Source organism: Herpailurus yagouaroundi, unplaced genomic scaffold, assembly GCF_014898765.1.
Source record: "Herpailurus yagouaroundi ecotype Mexico unplaced genomic scaffold, PumYag 184, whole genome shotgun sequence".
Classification (NCBI taxonomy): Eukaryota; Metazoa; Chordata; class Mammalia; order Carnivora; family Felidae; genus Herpailurus; species Herpailurus yagouaroundi.
In genome coordinates this window covers 8,303,438-8,321,804 of record NW_024412415.1, presented here as the reverse complement: position 1 = coordinate 8,321,804, position 18,367 = coordinate 8,303,438, and the positions used below count along the sequence as shown (strand labels likewise).

The window sequence follows — 18,367 nt, the reverse complement described above, 5'->3', positions numbered from 1 at the left end:
TTTTATTAATTAAAATGGTCTTCAGTGATCCAAATAAAGTTGTTTACTCACCACAAGGGCCTTCTCAGACTCTACGATGTTCCACTCCCGGTTCCGCTGGTTGATGTAACTGTGGGTGAGTAAAAGGGTGAGTCAGTCGGTTGGGGAAGGAGGGAGGGAACCACTGAGCCCTGACCCCTGACCCCGGAGCCTCATCCAGCCAGTGCAAGCACAGCATGTGCAAGGCCACGGGCTCACCTGATAACTGTGGCAAGGTCTGTGGGTCCGGGATAGGAGCCCAACCAAAACAGATCTGTAACACACCTGATGGCAGATATGTTCTTGGTCCGCTGGCGGTCCAGGGCCTCTGCCCGTTCCTCTAGCTCATTCAGCTGGTCTTGGATTTGTTTGGCCTTGTCCTGATCCCCCAGGTCCTCAGCCATGGCCTGCACAAGAGAGAAGTGTGAGTTTTTGGCTATGACTGGCTCTGTAACAAGTATCCCCTTACTTTCAGCACAGGCAAGACATCTCACGCAGTGAACAAATGACAGGAGATATGAAAGAACGCTGAAAACAAACTTTACAAATGCAAGGTATAATTCTTATTACAGTAGTAACACCTTGTCATATAGCTATCTGGCTCTGGGCCCCCGGTTGCAGCAATATCTAACATTAACCTTGGAACCCAGGCCCCATGGGGCTGACTCACCCTAACAAGGCTCACCCCATCGTGATGTGAAGAATGGAAAGCCACCCACCTCAGCTGGGTTTGGCAGTATCATTTGTTCAGACCCAGTGCTGATATTACCCTGGGTTCTGTCTTATTACACACGAAACTAAAGGGACTTTCTAGAAAGTAAGGGGAACAGAACAGACACAATCAATTTCAATTTATAGAAAGGAAAATGGCCAAGGGATGCTGCCTCACTGCCTGGAAAGCCCTGTGTTGCTAATGCTGGAGCCCAGCATTTCCCCCCAATCCTGCCACCACTAACTTAGCAGAGGATGAACAAGTCTGATTTCTACACCTTTCAGGATGAGGAAAGAGGTTCAAATGCAAGTCCTCACCTTTTCCTTTAGCAGCTGAGTCTTCTTCATAGCATAGTTGGGTGGAGCTTTCCTGAACCTTTCTTTCTCTTTTACAATCTGTACCAGAGAGGAGATACCAGCAGTGAGGTATTCCTAAACTAGTTTTGTAGACAGGCTAAATGAGCCCATTTTGGAGGCAAGCAGCTAGTTAAGAGGGGGCTGCTCTTCCTACAGCAGTGTCATGCCCCAGAGAGAGAAAGCGAGTTCATTCCAAGGGATACTATGCTGCTTCCAGGGTCACGGAGATTCTTCTGGGACAGTCTGAAGGAACATGCACCAATAAACAGCAGCAGCCCAGGGACCTGGTACTGTAAGGCTAGCCACTGTCCAAGAGAACAGAGATCAAAGAATTTTACCAAAATGTTTTGGAGAAAGGAAACTCATGAAGGACCAAGCCTAGCAGAATACAGATCCTTGAACTCTAAATACACGTCTTTACTCTAGGATTTCAAATGAGAGCGTATAGAGAAAATCTTAATGAATTATAAATAAAGTAGTAATATCAACATTCTCTCATCCTTATGCAATCCTTATGCAGAGTTAAACATATCAAGATATAGGGAAAGAAAAGAAAGTCATGATCTTCTCTAACACTGGTTCTTACTGAACCTCCAATCTCTGGGGTACCAGGTTTCTTACCTCTTCAATGTCCTGATCATTGAATTTATAATTAAGAGCTTCTTTAATAGACAATTCCTTCTTATTGATTTCATCTAGAGTGGGCAACTGCATGCCAGCAGAGAACATCTAGACCAAAACATGATAAAAGCTTATTAAGGGATTTTAGAGACTTTCTCAGGGTCTTCATGAACAATTGGTAGGTGCTATCTATCCACTTACCGCCTCTTTCCACTTCATGAATTCACTTTCAGTGAACTCCTGGTTTGAGACAAACTCTAGGCGGAACACTCGTTGGTCATTGCCATGCCTACATAAAAAAGAGAAAGCATCTCCAAGAATGGGTATGTTAACTGCAGTACCAGCAAAACAACCCTACCAGACTGTGAACCACCTATCTCTGTGGTTCTCAATCCTATCTGCCCTTTAGAATCATCTGGGAAGATCTAGAAATTCCAATCATCTAATCATCTAGGAAGACCTAAAAACTCTAATGCCAAAGCATCACTCTAGCTCAACTGAATCAGAATCTCTGGGAGTAGGAACCAGGCAATGAAATTAAACAAACAATACCTCCCAGGCTGTTTAATGGGCAGCCAGGATAAAGAATCACAGCTACCACTGGAAAAAAAAAACCAACAACAAAACGACTTGGCTAGTGCTTCAAAAGTCCATTTATAATAAAATGTTACAATCAACTGGCAGCGAGAATATGAAATACTATGTAGATATTTGAATGACAAGGAAATTCCATTCCTTAGGAAGAAACTGCTTTAAAAAAAATTTTTTTTTTAATGTTTACTTATTTTTTTTTTGAGAGAGAGAGAGACAGAGTGAGAGTGGGGGAGAGGCAGAGAGAGAGAGGGAGACACAGAATCTGAAGTAGGCTCCAGGCTCTGAGCTGACAGCACAGAGACCGACACGGGGCTCGAACTCACAAACTCTAAGATCATGACCTCAGCTGAAGTCCGATACTTAACCGACTGAGCTGCTCAGGTGCCCCCCAGCTGGCCCTTTTCAAGAAGACCAAGAAAGATGACAGTGCCAGGAGAAGAGAATGGAGACCACAGAGACCAAATAAGGCCATGCTACAGCTGGGTCTATTATCTGTTATTTTCAGTGATCCTGGCAAACTACTTCTATTCCTTTTCATATAGGGTCTCTAGAATTTTCAGGCTCTAAGAGGGCAGGGATTTTCATGTTTCTACTTTGTTTCTGCCTGTATCCTGATGCCCAGAACAGTGGCGGATAGCAAGCACTCAGTAAATATGTTACTGAAGAGAAACGAAGTCCTGAAAGGTGGCTTGACCTGTCAGAAGATGAGGTTAGTGACAGCCAGAAATAGAAGCAAGCCTCCTGACCAGGGTCACCAAGGAAATGCCTGCAGGGCTCTGGGATGAGGGGAGCTTGACATTTTCCTTCTCTATGTCCCACCACGTCTTGTCCCGGATCTCCCCTGTGAGAGGGAGACACCCTACCTTTCCCTACGGGCAAAGGCAGAATATAAGTTTCCCCTCTAAGTCCCCACTGGGCGCAACAGAAATTTACTGTTACAAGAAACGTCACACTGGGAGAGAACAACAGCTCCAACAGGCAGTGCCTGTGCTGAGGCTGCCGCCGCCGCACCTCCCCTACCGTAGCTGTAGCCCTTTGTTTGTTCTGGTGCCACCAAGCTGGTAGACCTTGGCGGTTTCCACAACACCCGTGATCTCAGCCACCTAAGTGAAAGGACAGAGACACCAGTTAAAAACAGACTCTTTCAGAGCTCTCCACATCACTCTCTCTGGCTCTCCTGACCTAACTACAAAGAGTAACCCTGCACTAAGAGGAGCCCACAGCTGCCAGGCGTTCTGGGCACCTTCCTCAGGTTTACAACCCAGATGGCCAAGCACCAGGCGCCCCACGCACAGAGTGGGTGAGCGCCAGGAGAGGAGGTGGTTAGCCTGGCAGGGCCCATTAGGAGCTTCCCCTCTGACCCAGTCTTCCCTTACTAAGGGGATACACTTGGGATTTCAGAGGTCAGTGTTATCAATCAAACACGAAGACCATGGAGGTCAGTTTCTGTTTGTCAAGCTTTCCGGGATGTGGCATGGCTGCTGGTCCTCACAGAAGGAGGTAAACACATATTAAAACCATACAGCCCAGGATAAAACAAACAAAAACAAAAAGAAAAAACATCAAACAGCTATGTTCCAGCCATCCAGATCACAGAAGCAGTGCCAGAACTCACAAAACCACCTCTATTAGGTCAGAGGGTGGTTTTTTTGTGTTTTTGTTTTTAAACCTCAATATAATTCTGTTTCAGAAGTCTCTTGGTATGTAACATGGAAATTTTTCATTTATTTATTTTTCAAATGAACAAAGCTTCCAGATTATGTAACAACCAATGAATACTCCCTTCTTGCTTTTATATGGAAGGGAAATAAAATTATTCTAAATCCAAACCCCCCCACCTTTGGGCTCCAAAGACCGTCTATAGTTCATGCAGGATCTCTGGTCACCTCAGACTGTCATTATTCTATGGGCGTCTCAATTAGAGTCTATTTTCGCATTAAATGGTGGCAGAAAAGTGACAGATCTGTGTCATTCAGCAGCTCCTATTCCAGTTGAGAATCATTATATTTAAAACACGGACAATTGTCCAGGAAAGAAACACCAACCCGGTAAACTGGTTTGCTGTTGTGGTTTCCAATGCCAATCCGTACAAAACATCCTGTGACAGTTTTAGCAAAGAAGGGCATGTGACACCAACGTTCCAGCTTATGCCGTGATAATCGAACCCGATTCAATTCCTCGGGTAAGGAGACGGGTTGTGATTTGGGAGGGATCTCTTCTTTCCTGTGAGGAATAAAGGACACTGAGAAAAGTGTTCCTCATAAAAACAGGTCAAGATACATAAATACTACCGTTTCTTAAGACTTGACTTGACCAAAGTACATGTGATTAACCACCGAAGAAATAAATGAAGCAACAGGAAAGAGTGGTAATAGAATCCTGTTCCTAATGGTACTGTGAACTGTCTTCAATGACGTGGTCATCCCAGATAACCTATCAGAGTAAGAAAACAAATGGAAGCTCCAAGACGGTCTGAGGATGACATGAAGTCAGTTCCTACCTGCCAGGCCCAGACAAAATGTCCAGGGGTGCAGTTAGCTAAGAGCCAAAGGCAGGAGCATATTTTCTGGGGAACTCAGCTCTGCAACTGAAGGTGCTAAACCAAATCAAAGTTCACCATCCAAACAAGACGATTTTGGAAACTACACTAAGCTTCTTCCCAAAGAACCCACCTAATCCTGACTACTAGACCAAAATATACACAGCTTACTCCTCTTCTTCATCAGATGACGATGTTCTGGATGAGCGGTCTGACTTTTCACTGGACTTGTCATCCTCTTCCTCTTCCTCATCATCAGAGTACACCTCACTGGTTTTTAATGGCTGTTTTTTAGCGAGGAGCTCGGCTAAAATCAAAGGGGAAATGTTTACCCATGTTCTCTCAATAAGAAACTGAAACATCTTTCATACCTGAAAAAGAACTGGGACATGGAGCCCTGTCCTCTGTGGATTGCACTGTGATTACTTGGGTTATATACAGAGGCGAGTTAAACTAGAGTTAAATCATTCAGGCACAAGCCTCAACAGACAAAAAAAGGGGCTGGATGCTTGTTGCTAAGTGGGCAGAAAGCGTCACCAACTCTATGCACAGGTGTCTGTTATTACACTCAAGACACCTAAAGATGGGCAAGAAAGATGGGGAAAAATTTTATGATGTCTTTAGAGGGTCTTGGAGAAAAACTTTACTTTCAATTTAAAGTGGTCTTTTGTAACAACCCAAATGTCTGCACAGGGGAATGGCTGAATCACCTCTAGTACAGCCACCCAAATGGACCACTATGCAGCTATAAGAAAGGAACAAGCCATCACACTAAATCCTGAGTCAGAAAATATTTTTTGGAGGGGCAGACAGTAGATACTTTAGGTTTGTGCTTCATGTGGTCACTATTTCAACTACTCAACTTTGCAGCTGTAGATAAAAACCAGCTATAGACGGAGTGCCTGGGTGGTTCAGTCAGTTGAGCACCAACTTCAGCTCAGGTCGTGATCTCATGGTTTGAGTTACAGCCCTGCACTGGGCTCACTGCTGTCAGCCCAGAGCCTGCTTCAAGTCTTCTTTCTATCTCCTTCTCTCTCTGCCCCTCCCTCGTTTGCACACTCTCTCTCAAAAATAAACGAACATTAAAAAAAAAAAAAAAAAAGCAGCTACAAACAATTATGAAACAAATGGGCACTGCTGCTTTCCAATAAAATTCTATTTATAAAAATAGGTAGTCTAGGGGTGCCTGGCTGGCTCAGTCAGAGGAGCGTGAGACTCTTGTTCTCAGGGTCATTAGTTTGAGCCCCATGTTGGGTGCAGAGATTAATGAAATAAAACTTGAAAAAAGCAAAACAGGGCACCCGGGTGGCTCAGTTGGTTGAGTATCTGACTTCAGTTCAGGTCACGATCTCACATTTTTTGAGTTCGAGCCCCAAGTTGGGCTCTGGGCCTGCTGAGGATGCTCTGTCCTCCTCTCTCTCCCTCTCTCTGCCCCTCCCCCGCTTGTACTCACTCTCTCAAAAAATCATTAAAACATGAAAAAAAGAAAAGTGACCTGAAACAGAAGGAAAAGAACTTTCAAAAACAAAACAAAACAAAACAAAACAAAACAGGTAGTCTACCAAACACACGTGTGACATAAAAACTAAGGAATAACCTCTAAGATCTATAGTTAAGTGAAAACAGCAAGGTAGAGGAAAGTATGTATGGTGAGCTACCATTAACTTAAGATGGAAGGTGAATCTGTGTTCTTTTATTTAAAAAAAAAAAAGGAAGAATATAAAAAAAAATTTTTAAGTGGTTGCCTGTTACAGAAGGGAGGCCAAGGGTGAAACAGAAAGGTATAGATATTAAACTTCTTTGAATATACCTTGTTTAGTAGCTTTGAGGCTTTGATTTGGAACCCTGTATTTCTTTCCTTCTTTCAAAATTTTTTTAGAGAGATAGCATGCACGTGAGTGGGAAGTGGGACAGAGGGAGAGAGAGAGAATCTTAAGCAGGCTCCATACTTAGTGTGGAGTCTGAAGTGGGACTCAATCCCATGACCCTGGGATCATGACCTGAGGAGAAATCAAGAGAAGGACGCTCAACCAAGTGAGCCACCCAGGCACCTCCCACTTTTTTTTTTTTTTTTAAAGTAAGCTCTACACCCAACATGGAGCATGAACTCACAACCCTGAGATCAAGAGCCATGCTCTACTGACTGAGCCAGATAGGTGCCTCTAGAACCTTGTAATTTCATGTAATCATGGAACAAAATAATAATAAAAAGTTACCTCTACATATCACGAGCAAAATGAAATACAGTATTCAACTGATAGTACAATCACACAAATATGGAACTGTAACAGGTAACTTTAAAATGCATTCAAAAGACAGACATATAGATCAATGAAATAGCCCAGAAAGAAAACCTTGCATATATGGTCAAGTGATTTACGACAAGGGTGTCAAAACCACTGAATGGGGTTGATACTTTTTGAAAAGTGGTGCTGGGAAAATTGGATATACCGTGTGCAAAAAAACCAAAAAAACAAAACAAAACAAAAAAAACAAAACAAAACAGAAAGAAAAGAAAATGAAGTTAGATCCTTACTTTACACCATATGTGAATCAAAGGTAAATGTAAGAACTAAAACTATAAAACTTAGAAGAAAGCATAGGGGAAAGCTTCATGACTTTGGATTTGGCAATGATTTCTTAGATATGACACCAAAAACACAAGCAACAAAAGAAAAAAATTTAAGATAAATTATACTTCATCAAAATTAAAAACTGTATCCACTTAAGGATACCATCAAGAATAAAAAGAAACCAGGGCGCCTGGGTGGCTCAGTCGGTTAAGTGTCCAACTTCGGCTCAGGTCATGATCTCATGGTCCTTGAGTTCGAGCCCCGTGTCGGGCTCTGTGCTGACAGCTCAGAGCCTGGAGCCTGCTTCGGATTCTGTGTCTCCCTCTCTCTCTGACCCTCCCCCATTCATGCTCTGTCTCTGTCTCAAAAATAAATAAACATTAAAAAAAATTTTTTTTTAAAAACAGTGAAAAGAAACCTAAAGAATGGAAGAAAATATTTGCAAATCATACATCTGATAAGGGATTAATATTCAAAACATTTGAAAAACTTACAACAAAAAACTAAGAACTTGATTAAAAAATGGGCAAAAAGGGTGCCTGGGTGGCTCAGTGGGTTAAGCATCTAACTCTTGTTTTTGGCTCAGGTCATGATCTCATAGGTTGTGAGATGGAGCCCTGGGCAGGGACCCTGCTTGGGATTCTCTTTGCCTCTCCCCCATGACCATGCTCTAAACAAAATGAAACAAAAAATGGATAAAGGACTTGAACAGACACTTTATCAAAAAAAGATACCCTAATGGTCAATAAGTGCATGAAAAGATGCTCAAAAGCACTAATCATTACGAAAATGCAAATCAAAACCACATGAAACACCACTGTATTTTTTATTTTTATTAAAAAAATTAAAAAAAAATTTTGTTTTATTTATTTTTGAGAGACAGAGAGACTAAATGCGAGTGGGGAAGGGGCAGAGAGAGAGGGAGACACAGAATCCGAAGCAGGCTCCATGCGTGACACGGGGCTTGAACTCACAAGTTGTGAGATCATGACCTGAGCCAAAGTCAGATGCTCAACCAACTGAGCCACACAGGCACCCCCAAGACATTTTTTTAATGTTTATTTATTTTTGAGTGGAAGAGAGAGAGAGCGAGCTGGGGAGGGGCAGTGAGAGAGGGAGACACAGAATTCAAAGCAGGCTCCAGGCTATGAGCTGTCAGCACAAAGCCTGACGTGGAGCTCGAACTCACAAACATCGACATCATGACCGGAGCTGAAATCAGACGCTTAGCTGACTGAGCCACCCAGGTGCCCCTGAAGTACCACTTTATACCCACTAAGATGGCTTATATTCAGAAAGACAATCAAGTCCTGGTAAAGATGTGGAAAAAGTAGAACCTTTATACATTGCTGGTGGGAATGCAAAATGGTGAAGCCTCTTTGGAAAAGAGTCTGGCAGTTTCTCAAACACAGAGCTACCATATGCTTCAACAATTCTACTCGTAAGTAAATACCCAAGAGAAATGAAAACATATGTCTACCCAATGACTTATACTCAAGTGCTTACAGAAGCATTATCCTTAATAGTCAAAAAGTGGAAAGAACCCAAATGTTCATCAACAGGTGAATGGATAAACAAAACGCATATATTCATTAATGAATCAATGTATATTACAACATGAATAAATCTGGAAAAAATTATGCGAAGTGAAAAAAGCCAGACACAAAAGACTGTATGTCATAGGATTCTAATTATATGAAATGTCCACAATAGGCAACTCTACAGAGACAGAAAGCCAGTTAGAGGTTGACTAAGACTGGGGAGTGATAGGTCTGGGGGGTGGTGATGGCTAAAGGATACGAGGTCTCTTTTTGGGGTAATGAAACATTGTAAAGTTTATGGAGTTTTATTGCACAGCTCTGTGAATATACTAAAAGCCACTGCCTGGTACACTTTAAATGAGTAAACAGTATACCACCTTTGTTATATCTCAATAACACAGTTATAAACAAAACAAAACAAAACAAACTTCTGCTTTCTGATTGTGAAATGGACTTATCAGTATGAAGCTCACAAGGATAAAATTTATCTTTGAAAAAAGATCCAACCTCTGTGTACTGAAAAGGCTTAGAAATCACCACCAATCTAGTAGCATGAGCACTCATGAGGAGCATGAGTGGGGGAGAGGAGGGAGAGGAGGAGGGAGAGGGAGGGAGAGAGAGACAGAGAGACAGACAGAGAGAGAATCTTATGCTGAGCATAGAGTCCGACGGGGGGCTTGATTCCACAACCCTGGGATCATGATCTTAGCTGAAATCAAGAGTCGGACGCTCAGCCTACTGAGCCACCCAGATGCCCCTAAGATGGGACAATTTGAGAATACATAATAATTGCAATGGATTAAAATACACAAAAGTATGTTTAAATCCATTAGTTCACAAGGATATTCAAAATAAGCAAACAAACCTCGTTGGTCACCTCTGGAAGTTGCTGAGGTACTATCTCAATCTGTTGAAAACTAGTAAATAAAGGGGGAGAAAAATCAACCATTTATTCTGCCTTTCCTATACAAAATGTTCCTGATGATAACTAAAGAGCTGATGAGAAGTTTACAGAGGTAAGTGAAGAAAGAAGACAATAAATGAAGAAAGAATAACAGATTAGAATATCATCATTTTGTAACTCATAATGTATTAAAACAGCTAGGTAATGATTATCAGTGGCTGTGGGGAAAGAATGTACGACTATTTCCAATTCTTCACCCTTCTCTGTACCCATGCCCTTTGCCATGTGTCTTGATAGTCCTCCCAGCCATTAATGATGGGCCTGGCCATGTGACATGCTTTGGCCAATAAAACATACACACACCTGACACTGTGCCTGCCAATTCCAAGTCTAAGGTCTTAAGAAGCATCTCATGTTTCTGCCTGCCCCTATTACACTTCTGCCATCACCATGAGAAGAATGTGCCCTAGGTATCATCATCATGAGAAAAATGTGCCCGAGGTCAGAGGAAAAACAGATAGGTATAACAGACCTGGTCCCAACCTGCAGCCTGGAGACAATCCAGGCTAACTTGTACATCAGGCAACCCTCTGATGAACTGCAGATGCATGAGTAGGAGCAAATGAGTACTTACGAGTTTGGAATAGTCTTTCATTTCACATTATTGTGGTAAAAGCTAAGTGATAGAGCTGGTAATATCATAAAATGAGAGAGAATCAGATATTATGTGTCTCCTGATGGAAGAATGTAGCACCACCTAAAACTTAGCCTTCCCCCCAAAAACAAAAACAGAAACAGAGCAAGTCTGAATTTGTCCAGTTTTCTAACTAGAAATTACAGGAAATTCAAGAGATTAGAGCAATGCATTTAATACCACCGATGGGATGCACCCAGCATCTGAGAAACTATAGAACAAATGACCTAGTTTCTTCAAAATAGGCTGCAAGGGGAAAAAAAAGAGATGTATAGGAAAATCTATACAGATTAAGTGACTTCAGGGACATATTCACAAATCACAATGTGTGGATTTTGTTTAAGATCCTGATTCAAACAACCAAATTCGTATTAATGATACAACAACTGAGAAATTTGAACACTGACTAGATAATTGAGAATACTGAGAGTCACTGTTACTATTTTTTACATGTGATAAGGATATTGTAGTATGCTTAAAACAAGATTCTCTATCTTTTAAAGCCACATATGGAAATATTTATGGGTGAAATACAATGATGCTGTGATTTACTTCAAAATAACTCAATAAAAGAGAGGAATATAGATTTAACAAGATTGGTGATGAGTTGATTGTTGAAGCTGGATGATGGGTTCATGGAGGTTCATTATACTATTCTCTGTATGTGTTCAGCATTTTCCATAATAAAAAGCTAAAATGGGAGGCGCCTGGGTGGCTCAGTCGGTTAAGTGTCTGACTCCCGCTCAGGTCCTGACTTCATGGTTTGTGAATTCGAGCCCAGCATTGAGCTCTCTGTTGTCAGTGGGATTCTGCTTGGGATCTTCTGTCCTCCTCTCTCTATCTCTCCCCCCCCTGGTTCTCTCTTTCTTTCTCTCTCTCTCAAATTTAAAAAAAAAAAAAAAAAAAAAGCTAAAAAGGGGGGGGGTGTCCTAAAAGGGGGAGACATAAAAATGGGCACTAAAAAGTCAAATCATACAATGAGAGACACAAAGTAGCCATTACAACATTTTTCCCACTGACCTGTTCTGTTCTTTCGTTTTTCTCGCTCTGCTTTTAGCTCTTCCATGGCTTGAGATTTCTTATCTAGTTTCTCATCCCTTTTGGAACGCCGTTCCTTGTTGTGGGATGTTACCTGGGAAGGGAAAAATATGTAGGATGGCTCTTTTTATTAATAGCTAATGACAACATTCTCTATACCTAACGATTAATCATTCCATTTTCCAATGTGAAGCTACACTGGCTCTAGAAACTGAAGCTTGTTTAAGGGGAGAGAGCATCCCCTAGTGGAAAAAGAGAATAGAGCAGTAAAATCAGCCCCCGTCTTACCTGCCCGACAATCAGAAAACCTAAGAATTATAGGAATAAACCCTTTCTGGAAGGACGCCCTAGATCACAGCTAATATTTTTTTTTGACACTGTCAACAAAGCTTTTTGTGATGAATGTAGAGACGACTAATTTTCACAGCTACATTTATTACCAAGTCCAGGATGACATATACCTGAGTGAACATCATAACCAATCTGGCTACCTGGGACAGGACGTTTATCAACTTTCCCTTAAGGGATGCCCACCCAGCAGCGAGTTCCTTTTTTAAACGCAGACTTGAGTAAACAATTCCTGAGGAATTGAACAGCACAGCTAATGGTGAAATGGTATGTCCAGAGATTAATGAACCTATAAGATGAAGACAAGTCTTGCACTAATTGAACTAGGCTGACTTATATAAAACCATTAAAAAAAATAAAACCATCTTTTACATACACACACACTCAAAGCAGAGGTTTATTTTTTTGGGTAAGCAAGAACCACTGAATTTCCTACCTGAGATTCTTGAATCTGTGTCAGCTTTTTCTTTTCCTGCTCTTCTTCTTGTTTTTTCTTTTTTTCTTTCTTTTCTTTCTTTTTGGCTGTTTTTAGTTTTTTCCTGATTTCAAATCTGGTTAAAAGGTATTTGGTTTTTAGATGGCAATGAAATATTTACAAAAACTGATTTCTATTAGATACGAGAAAGGAACTACCTAGGGGGAAGGAGTTAAACTTCTGGTTTCCTGCAAGAAAACTCCAATGTTCCTCATAAGTACATTAAAAATACTGAACCTAAGTACACCAAACATAGTTGAAAGCATTAAGTTGGAATAGACTTAAAATCAGAGAAAATATTTAGGATACTGTTGTATCCTGTTGGTAACACATAGCTCTTCTTCAACCTTCACATAACAGTTGATTTCTGGATAAGTGTAATGATGTCCTATTGGAAACAGAATGAAACCACAGAGAGCCACTGTCAAATTTTAAAGGTGTTCAGGAAAAGGCTGTATCTTAAAAACACCATTCTTGGGATGCCTGGCTGGCCCAGTCAGTAGAGTGTGAGACTCTTGATCTCCGGGTTGTAAGTTCAAGCCCTATGTTGAGTATGGAGATTACTTAAAAATAAAATCTTTAAACAAAAACAAAAGCAAGGGGTGCTTAGGTGGCTCATTTGGTTGAGTGTCCGCCCCCTTATTTTGGCTCAGGTCTGGTTATCACAGTTCGTGAGTTCGAGGCCCCACATTGCGTTCTGTGCTGACAGTGCAGAACGCTGCTTGGGATTGTCTCTGTCTCTCTCTCTCAAAAATAAATAAACCTTAAAAAAGGGGGGCACAAAAAAACCCCACCACTCTCCATCTTTCATTAGGAAAAATGCCACACCGCCACCTCCACACCAGCAAAAATAATGAATAAACATACTATTGTCTTTAACAAATGGTAATCTAGGCTCCTTTCCTATAACAAAAATCAGGCTTTTATAAAACAAAACTATTTTTTTGTATGTAAATATAAAGAACATTATGGAAGGAATAAAGGAATATAAGAAACACTAAACTCTTTCCATAACCCTTTAAAATAACCCCGTCAATTTTTTAACTTAATTTTTAACACAGTACACAAATTTCTTTTGTTATGTCCTTTTCATTCATAATTAAGGCTGTTAATGTACTTTTATAAGGCAATATAAAAGAGATCTGTTAATGAATTTACTGCTTAAGATTCTCTTTCTCTCTCCTTCTGCCCCTCCTCCACTCACACACTCTCAGGTGTGTGTACGCATGCTCTCTCTCAAAAAAATAAATAAGAAATAAAAATAATAATAAAAAAAAATAAGATGGTGGCCGGCTGGCTCAATTGGTAGAGCACGTGACTCCTGACCTCAGGGTTGTGAGTTCAAGCCCCATGTTGGGTATAGAGCTTACTTGAAGACGAAGAAGAGGAGGAGGAGAAAGAGGATGAGGAGGAGGAGGAGGAGGAGGAGGAGGAGAACGAGGAGGAGGAGGAGGAGGAGGAGGAGGAAGAGGAGGAGGAGGAGGAGGAAGAGAAAGATTTCAAATCAGTAACTTAACCTGTACCTTAACAGAGTGGAAAAAGAAGAGCAAACTAAATGTAAACCAGGCAGAAAAAAAGAATTAATAAAGATTATGGCAGGAATTAATGAAACATGGAACTGGAGTACAATAGAGATAATCAATGAAACCAGAAGTTGGCTATTGGAAAAGATCAACAAAACTGATAAACTTTTATCTAAATTGGCTCAGATAAAACGACAGAAGATTCAAATTACTAAAATCAGGTACGAAACAAGAGACAACACCATCAACCATACAGAAATAAAAAAGATACCATAAGGGAACACTATGAACAACTGTATGGCAACAGTAGGTAATTTGGATGGAATAGGAAAAATCTCTAGAAAGCCAAAAACCATCAAAACTGATTCAAGAAAAAAACAGAAAAATCTAGACTGATCTGTAAGAAGAGATTGAAATAGTAATTTTAAAACTTCCCACAAAGAAAAGCTTATGCCCACATGGTTTCCCTGAAGAATCCTCCTAAACATTTAAAAAAGAATTAACACCAATTCTTCACAAACTCTTTCAAAAAAAAAAAAAAAGAAGAGGAAACACTTCTCAAATCATTCTGTGAGGCCAGTATTACCCTGACACCAAAACGAGACAATGACATTAAAAGAAAAGTATAGCTTAATATCTCTTATGAATACTGACATAAAACTCAACAAAACAGCAGAAAATGAAACCCAGCAACTTATAAAAAGGATGATATACCATGACCAAGTGGGATTTATCCCAGATATGCAAGGTCGATTCAACATAAGAAAATCAATCATTGTAATATATCGATTATTAATAAAGCACAAAAATCTCGCAACTATCTCAACAGACCCAGAAAAAATTTTTGACAAAATCCAACAACCTGTCTTGATAAAAACTCTCAGCAAACTAGGAACAGAAGGGAATTTCTTCAAATGGACAAAAGCCATCTATGAGAAACCCACAGGTAATATAACACTTAATGATGAAACACTGAACGCTTTCCACCATAGATCAGGAATAAGACAAGGATGCTCTCACTCTTCCTCCTCAACATGATACAGGAGGACAAGAAAAATAAAAGGAATTCATATTAGAAAGGAAGAAATAAAATTTATTTTTAAAAATTAATTTTAATGTCTTAATATTTATTTTTGAGAGAGAGAGAGATAGAGAGGGAGAGAGAGGGAGAAAGTGTGAGCAGGGGAGGGGCAGAGAGACAGAGAAACAGAGAATCCAAAGCAGGTTCCAGGCTCGCAGCTGTCAGCACAGAGCCTGACTCAGGGCTGAAACTCACAAACTGTGAGATCATGACCTAAGCTGAAATTGGACCGTTAACCAACTGAGCCACCCAGAAGCCCCCAAATTTATCTTTTTTTGCAGATTACATGATCTTATGTATAGAAAACCTAAAGGAATCTACTAAAAACTAATAAATGATCTCAGCAAGTTTGGAAGGGAAAGATCAATATACAATAATTAACTGTATTTCTATATATTACAAGGAGCAATCTGAAAATGAAACAAAGAAAACAATTCAATTTATAATAGCATCCAAAAGAATACAACATTTAGGAATAAACAAGTGCTAGCCTTCTACACCAAAAACTGTAAAACAGTGTTTAAAGAAATTAAAGAATACCTAAATAAGTAGAAAGATACCAGGTTCATGGAAAGAGTTAATATTGTTAGGATGGCAACATTTCCAAATTTGATATATATACAGATTCAACACAATTTCCCAACTGTAAAAATCCCAACTGCTTTTTTCACTTTTGCAGAAATGGACAAGCTGATATTACATATTTCATATGGAAATGCAAAGGGCCCCACATAGCCAAAACAATTTTGAAAAAGAAAAGCAAAGTTGTAGGACTCACACTTCCCAAGTTAAAAATGGACCACACGGCTATGGCTACAGTAAACAAAACCATATAAGACAGACATACAGATAAAAAGAATAGAACTGAGAGGTAACAAATAAACCTATATATGTAAGGACTGATTTTTGAAAAGTGTGTCAAGACTGTGGAAAGGAAGAGTCTCTTCAAGTGGCATTGAGACTAACTGGATGCCTAGATGCCAAAGAATAAAACTGGATGCCTACCTCACAACACATAAAAAAATGATCTAAAAATGGATCAATGATCTAAAACTCTAAGACTCTTGGGGCGCCTGGGTGGCTCAGTCTGTTGAGCGTCCGAGTTTGGCTTGGGTCATTGTCTCACAGTTTATGAGTTCAAGCCCCACACTCGGGCTCCCCGCTGTCAGCACAGAGCCTTTTATGCTACCTACACACCCTTAAACAAAAAAATTTTTAAAAGAGGCAGCCCTACAATAGGTGAAGAACCTAACAAGGATCTCATTACTGAACATAGGATCTCACTACTGGTGCTGTTGGTTATAAAATGGGATGCTAATGATGTTTACATATAAAGATCGTTATTAAGATTAAATGAGATCCACATAAAGACTTATTAAGTGAAAAGGAGAAAGTTACTGAGTTACACCACTGCACTGTCATATAGCTGAACAAATGAACTACAAAAAAAAAATCTCAATTTTCTGTGTATGGCTCTGAGCTTCCATCTTATTTATCATTTCTGTAAACATTTCCTCTAGTCACTAAAAAAAGGCACTGACTCAGTGAATTGCCTCATTCATATAAGGTGAAAAATATAAAAACCAAGCTGGAGATAAGCCACCCCTTACTCTCGAGTTACTTTGTGATTTTAATATAGGGCTTTGATGGCCTTATAGAAGACCCTCTGCTCTCTACAGTAAAGAAATACAAACTTTAAGTCATCCCTAACCATCTGGGCAATTCCAGCAGTTTCTTCTGTCCTGTTTGTTCCCAAACAGGTAACCTCAGAAGCATTTATACTCAAAACAAATGTCTATTACTTGCAGCTGACTGAAAGCCAAACATTCTTGCTTAGGATAACTTACTATACTTAATATGGTCTCCACAAGGGAACCCAGGCTCCCAGATGAAATGGAACTAACTGCTATCAGAACAAATTCTGTTTTTCTTTCATGACATTAAGTAGGCAGAAAAGGTTCCTACTTCTGAGGACAATTTTATCTCTAGAGACAAAAAGCACGTTTATTTATTTAAAAAAATTTTTTTAAGTAATCTCTACACCCAACATGGGGCTTGAACTCACAACCTCGAGATCAAGAGTCACATGCTCCACTGACTGAGACAGCCAGGCGCCCCAAAGCATGTTTATTTTTACCGTGAGATTCTGTTATGAGATAAGGAAGAACTTTTACCATTTAAATAAGGCAAAAGTAATTCAGAAAACAACGAAGCAGCTTTTGACTATCAAAAAGCAATTTAATGTTTGAGACTTAAAAAAAAAATACATAAACCATGCTGAAAAGATGGTCAGATATGTAACTCAGAAATCATAAGAAGTTCTAAGTCTTGAATCCTGGGATGATGGGCTGCAAATGTGAATTTTGGAGAATTATTTTATCATTAAGAAGTCACAACCTTACCTTTTTTTCAACACCTCCCTCTTCTCTATGCGGTTGAACAGTTCTTGCTCTCGCTCCTTCTCTGTCATCTGCTCCAGACGGGCCCTGTCTTCCTCATCACCCATGAGGTCTTCTCCATAGCCATCATGGAACTCTTCATCTTCTGAAGAAGAGTCTGAATCTGAACTGGAGGAGGAGCTGTTGCTATCAGAGTCTGACACTTCACCTACAAGGCCGAAACACAAGATTAAGTTATGCTACAGAAGACTAGGGCCACACAGAGGACCTGCCCCACCCCGCAACCCAGTGTTGATAATCACTATCACCCCGCTTTCTTTTTTTTTTAATAAAATTATTTTTAACGTTTATTTTTATTTTTGAGACAGAGAGAGACAGAGCATGAACAGGGGAGGGTCAGAGAGAGAGGGAGACACAGAATCTGAAACAGGCTCCAGGCTCTGGGCTGTCAGCACAGAGCCCGACGCGGGGCTCGAACTCACGGACCGCGAGATCATGACCCGAGCTGAAGTCGGACGTTTAACCAACTGAGCCACCCAGGCGCCCCATCACCACCCCCCCCCCCTTTTCAATAAAGTGAGCTCTACACTCAATGTGGAGCTTGAACTCATGACCCCAAGATCAAGACTCACATGCTCTACCAACTGAGCCAGACAGGTGCCTCATATGCCATTGCATTTTTGAAGAGTATAAGCCTGAACTATCTAAGAAAATTCTGTGAGGTAATAACGAAAATACTGTCTATCTGAACAGAAGCCACGTGTGGCTACTGAGCAATTGAAATATGGCTAGTACAACTAATTGAAAAACTGAATTTTAAATTTTATTTAATTTTTAACTAATTCAAATTTAAATGGATTCTGTTGTCAAATGTTCTCCAACTTGAGCTGGCTGGTTTCAACAACAAACTATTCAGGTTACAAATTTTTGGCAATAATCCATAAGTGATTT

At 40.3% G+C, this 18,367-nt stretch overlaps 1 protein-coding gene across 1 annotated transcript in view; it reads right to left on the bottom strand.

Moving 5' to 3' along the window:
• The window catches only part of RTF1 (RTF1 homolog, Paf1/RNA polymerase II complex component), a 51,511-nt gene that overhangs the window by 4,534 nt on the left and 28,610 nt on the right, over positions 1–18,367 (bottom strand). The window contains exons 4-14 of the mRNA XM_040492339.1: positions 17,420–17,624; positions 12,375–12,489; positions 11,573–11,684; positions 5,012–5,147; positions 4,347–4,524; positions 3,322–3,404; positions 1,909–1,996; positions 1,708–1,815; positions 1,048–1,125; positions 304–425; positions 52–109 (exon numbers count right to left, since the gene is read on the bottom strand). Of these exons, the coding sequence (XP_040348273.1) occupies positions 52–109; positions 304–425; positions 1,048–1,125; positions 1,708–1,815; positions 1,909–1,996; positions 3,322–3,404; positions 4,347–4,524; positions 5,012–5,147; positions 11,573–11,684; positions 12,375–12,489; positions 17,420–17,624 (1,283 nt within the window). The remainder of the gene's footprint in view (positions 1–51; positions 110–303; positions 426–1,047; positions 1,126–1,707; positions 1,816–1,908; positions 1,997–3,321; positions 3,405–4,346; positions 4,525–5,011; positions 5,148–11,572; positions 11,685–12,374; positions 12,490–17,419; positions 17,625–18,367) is intronic.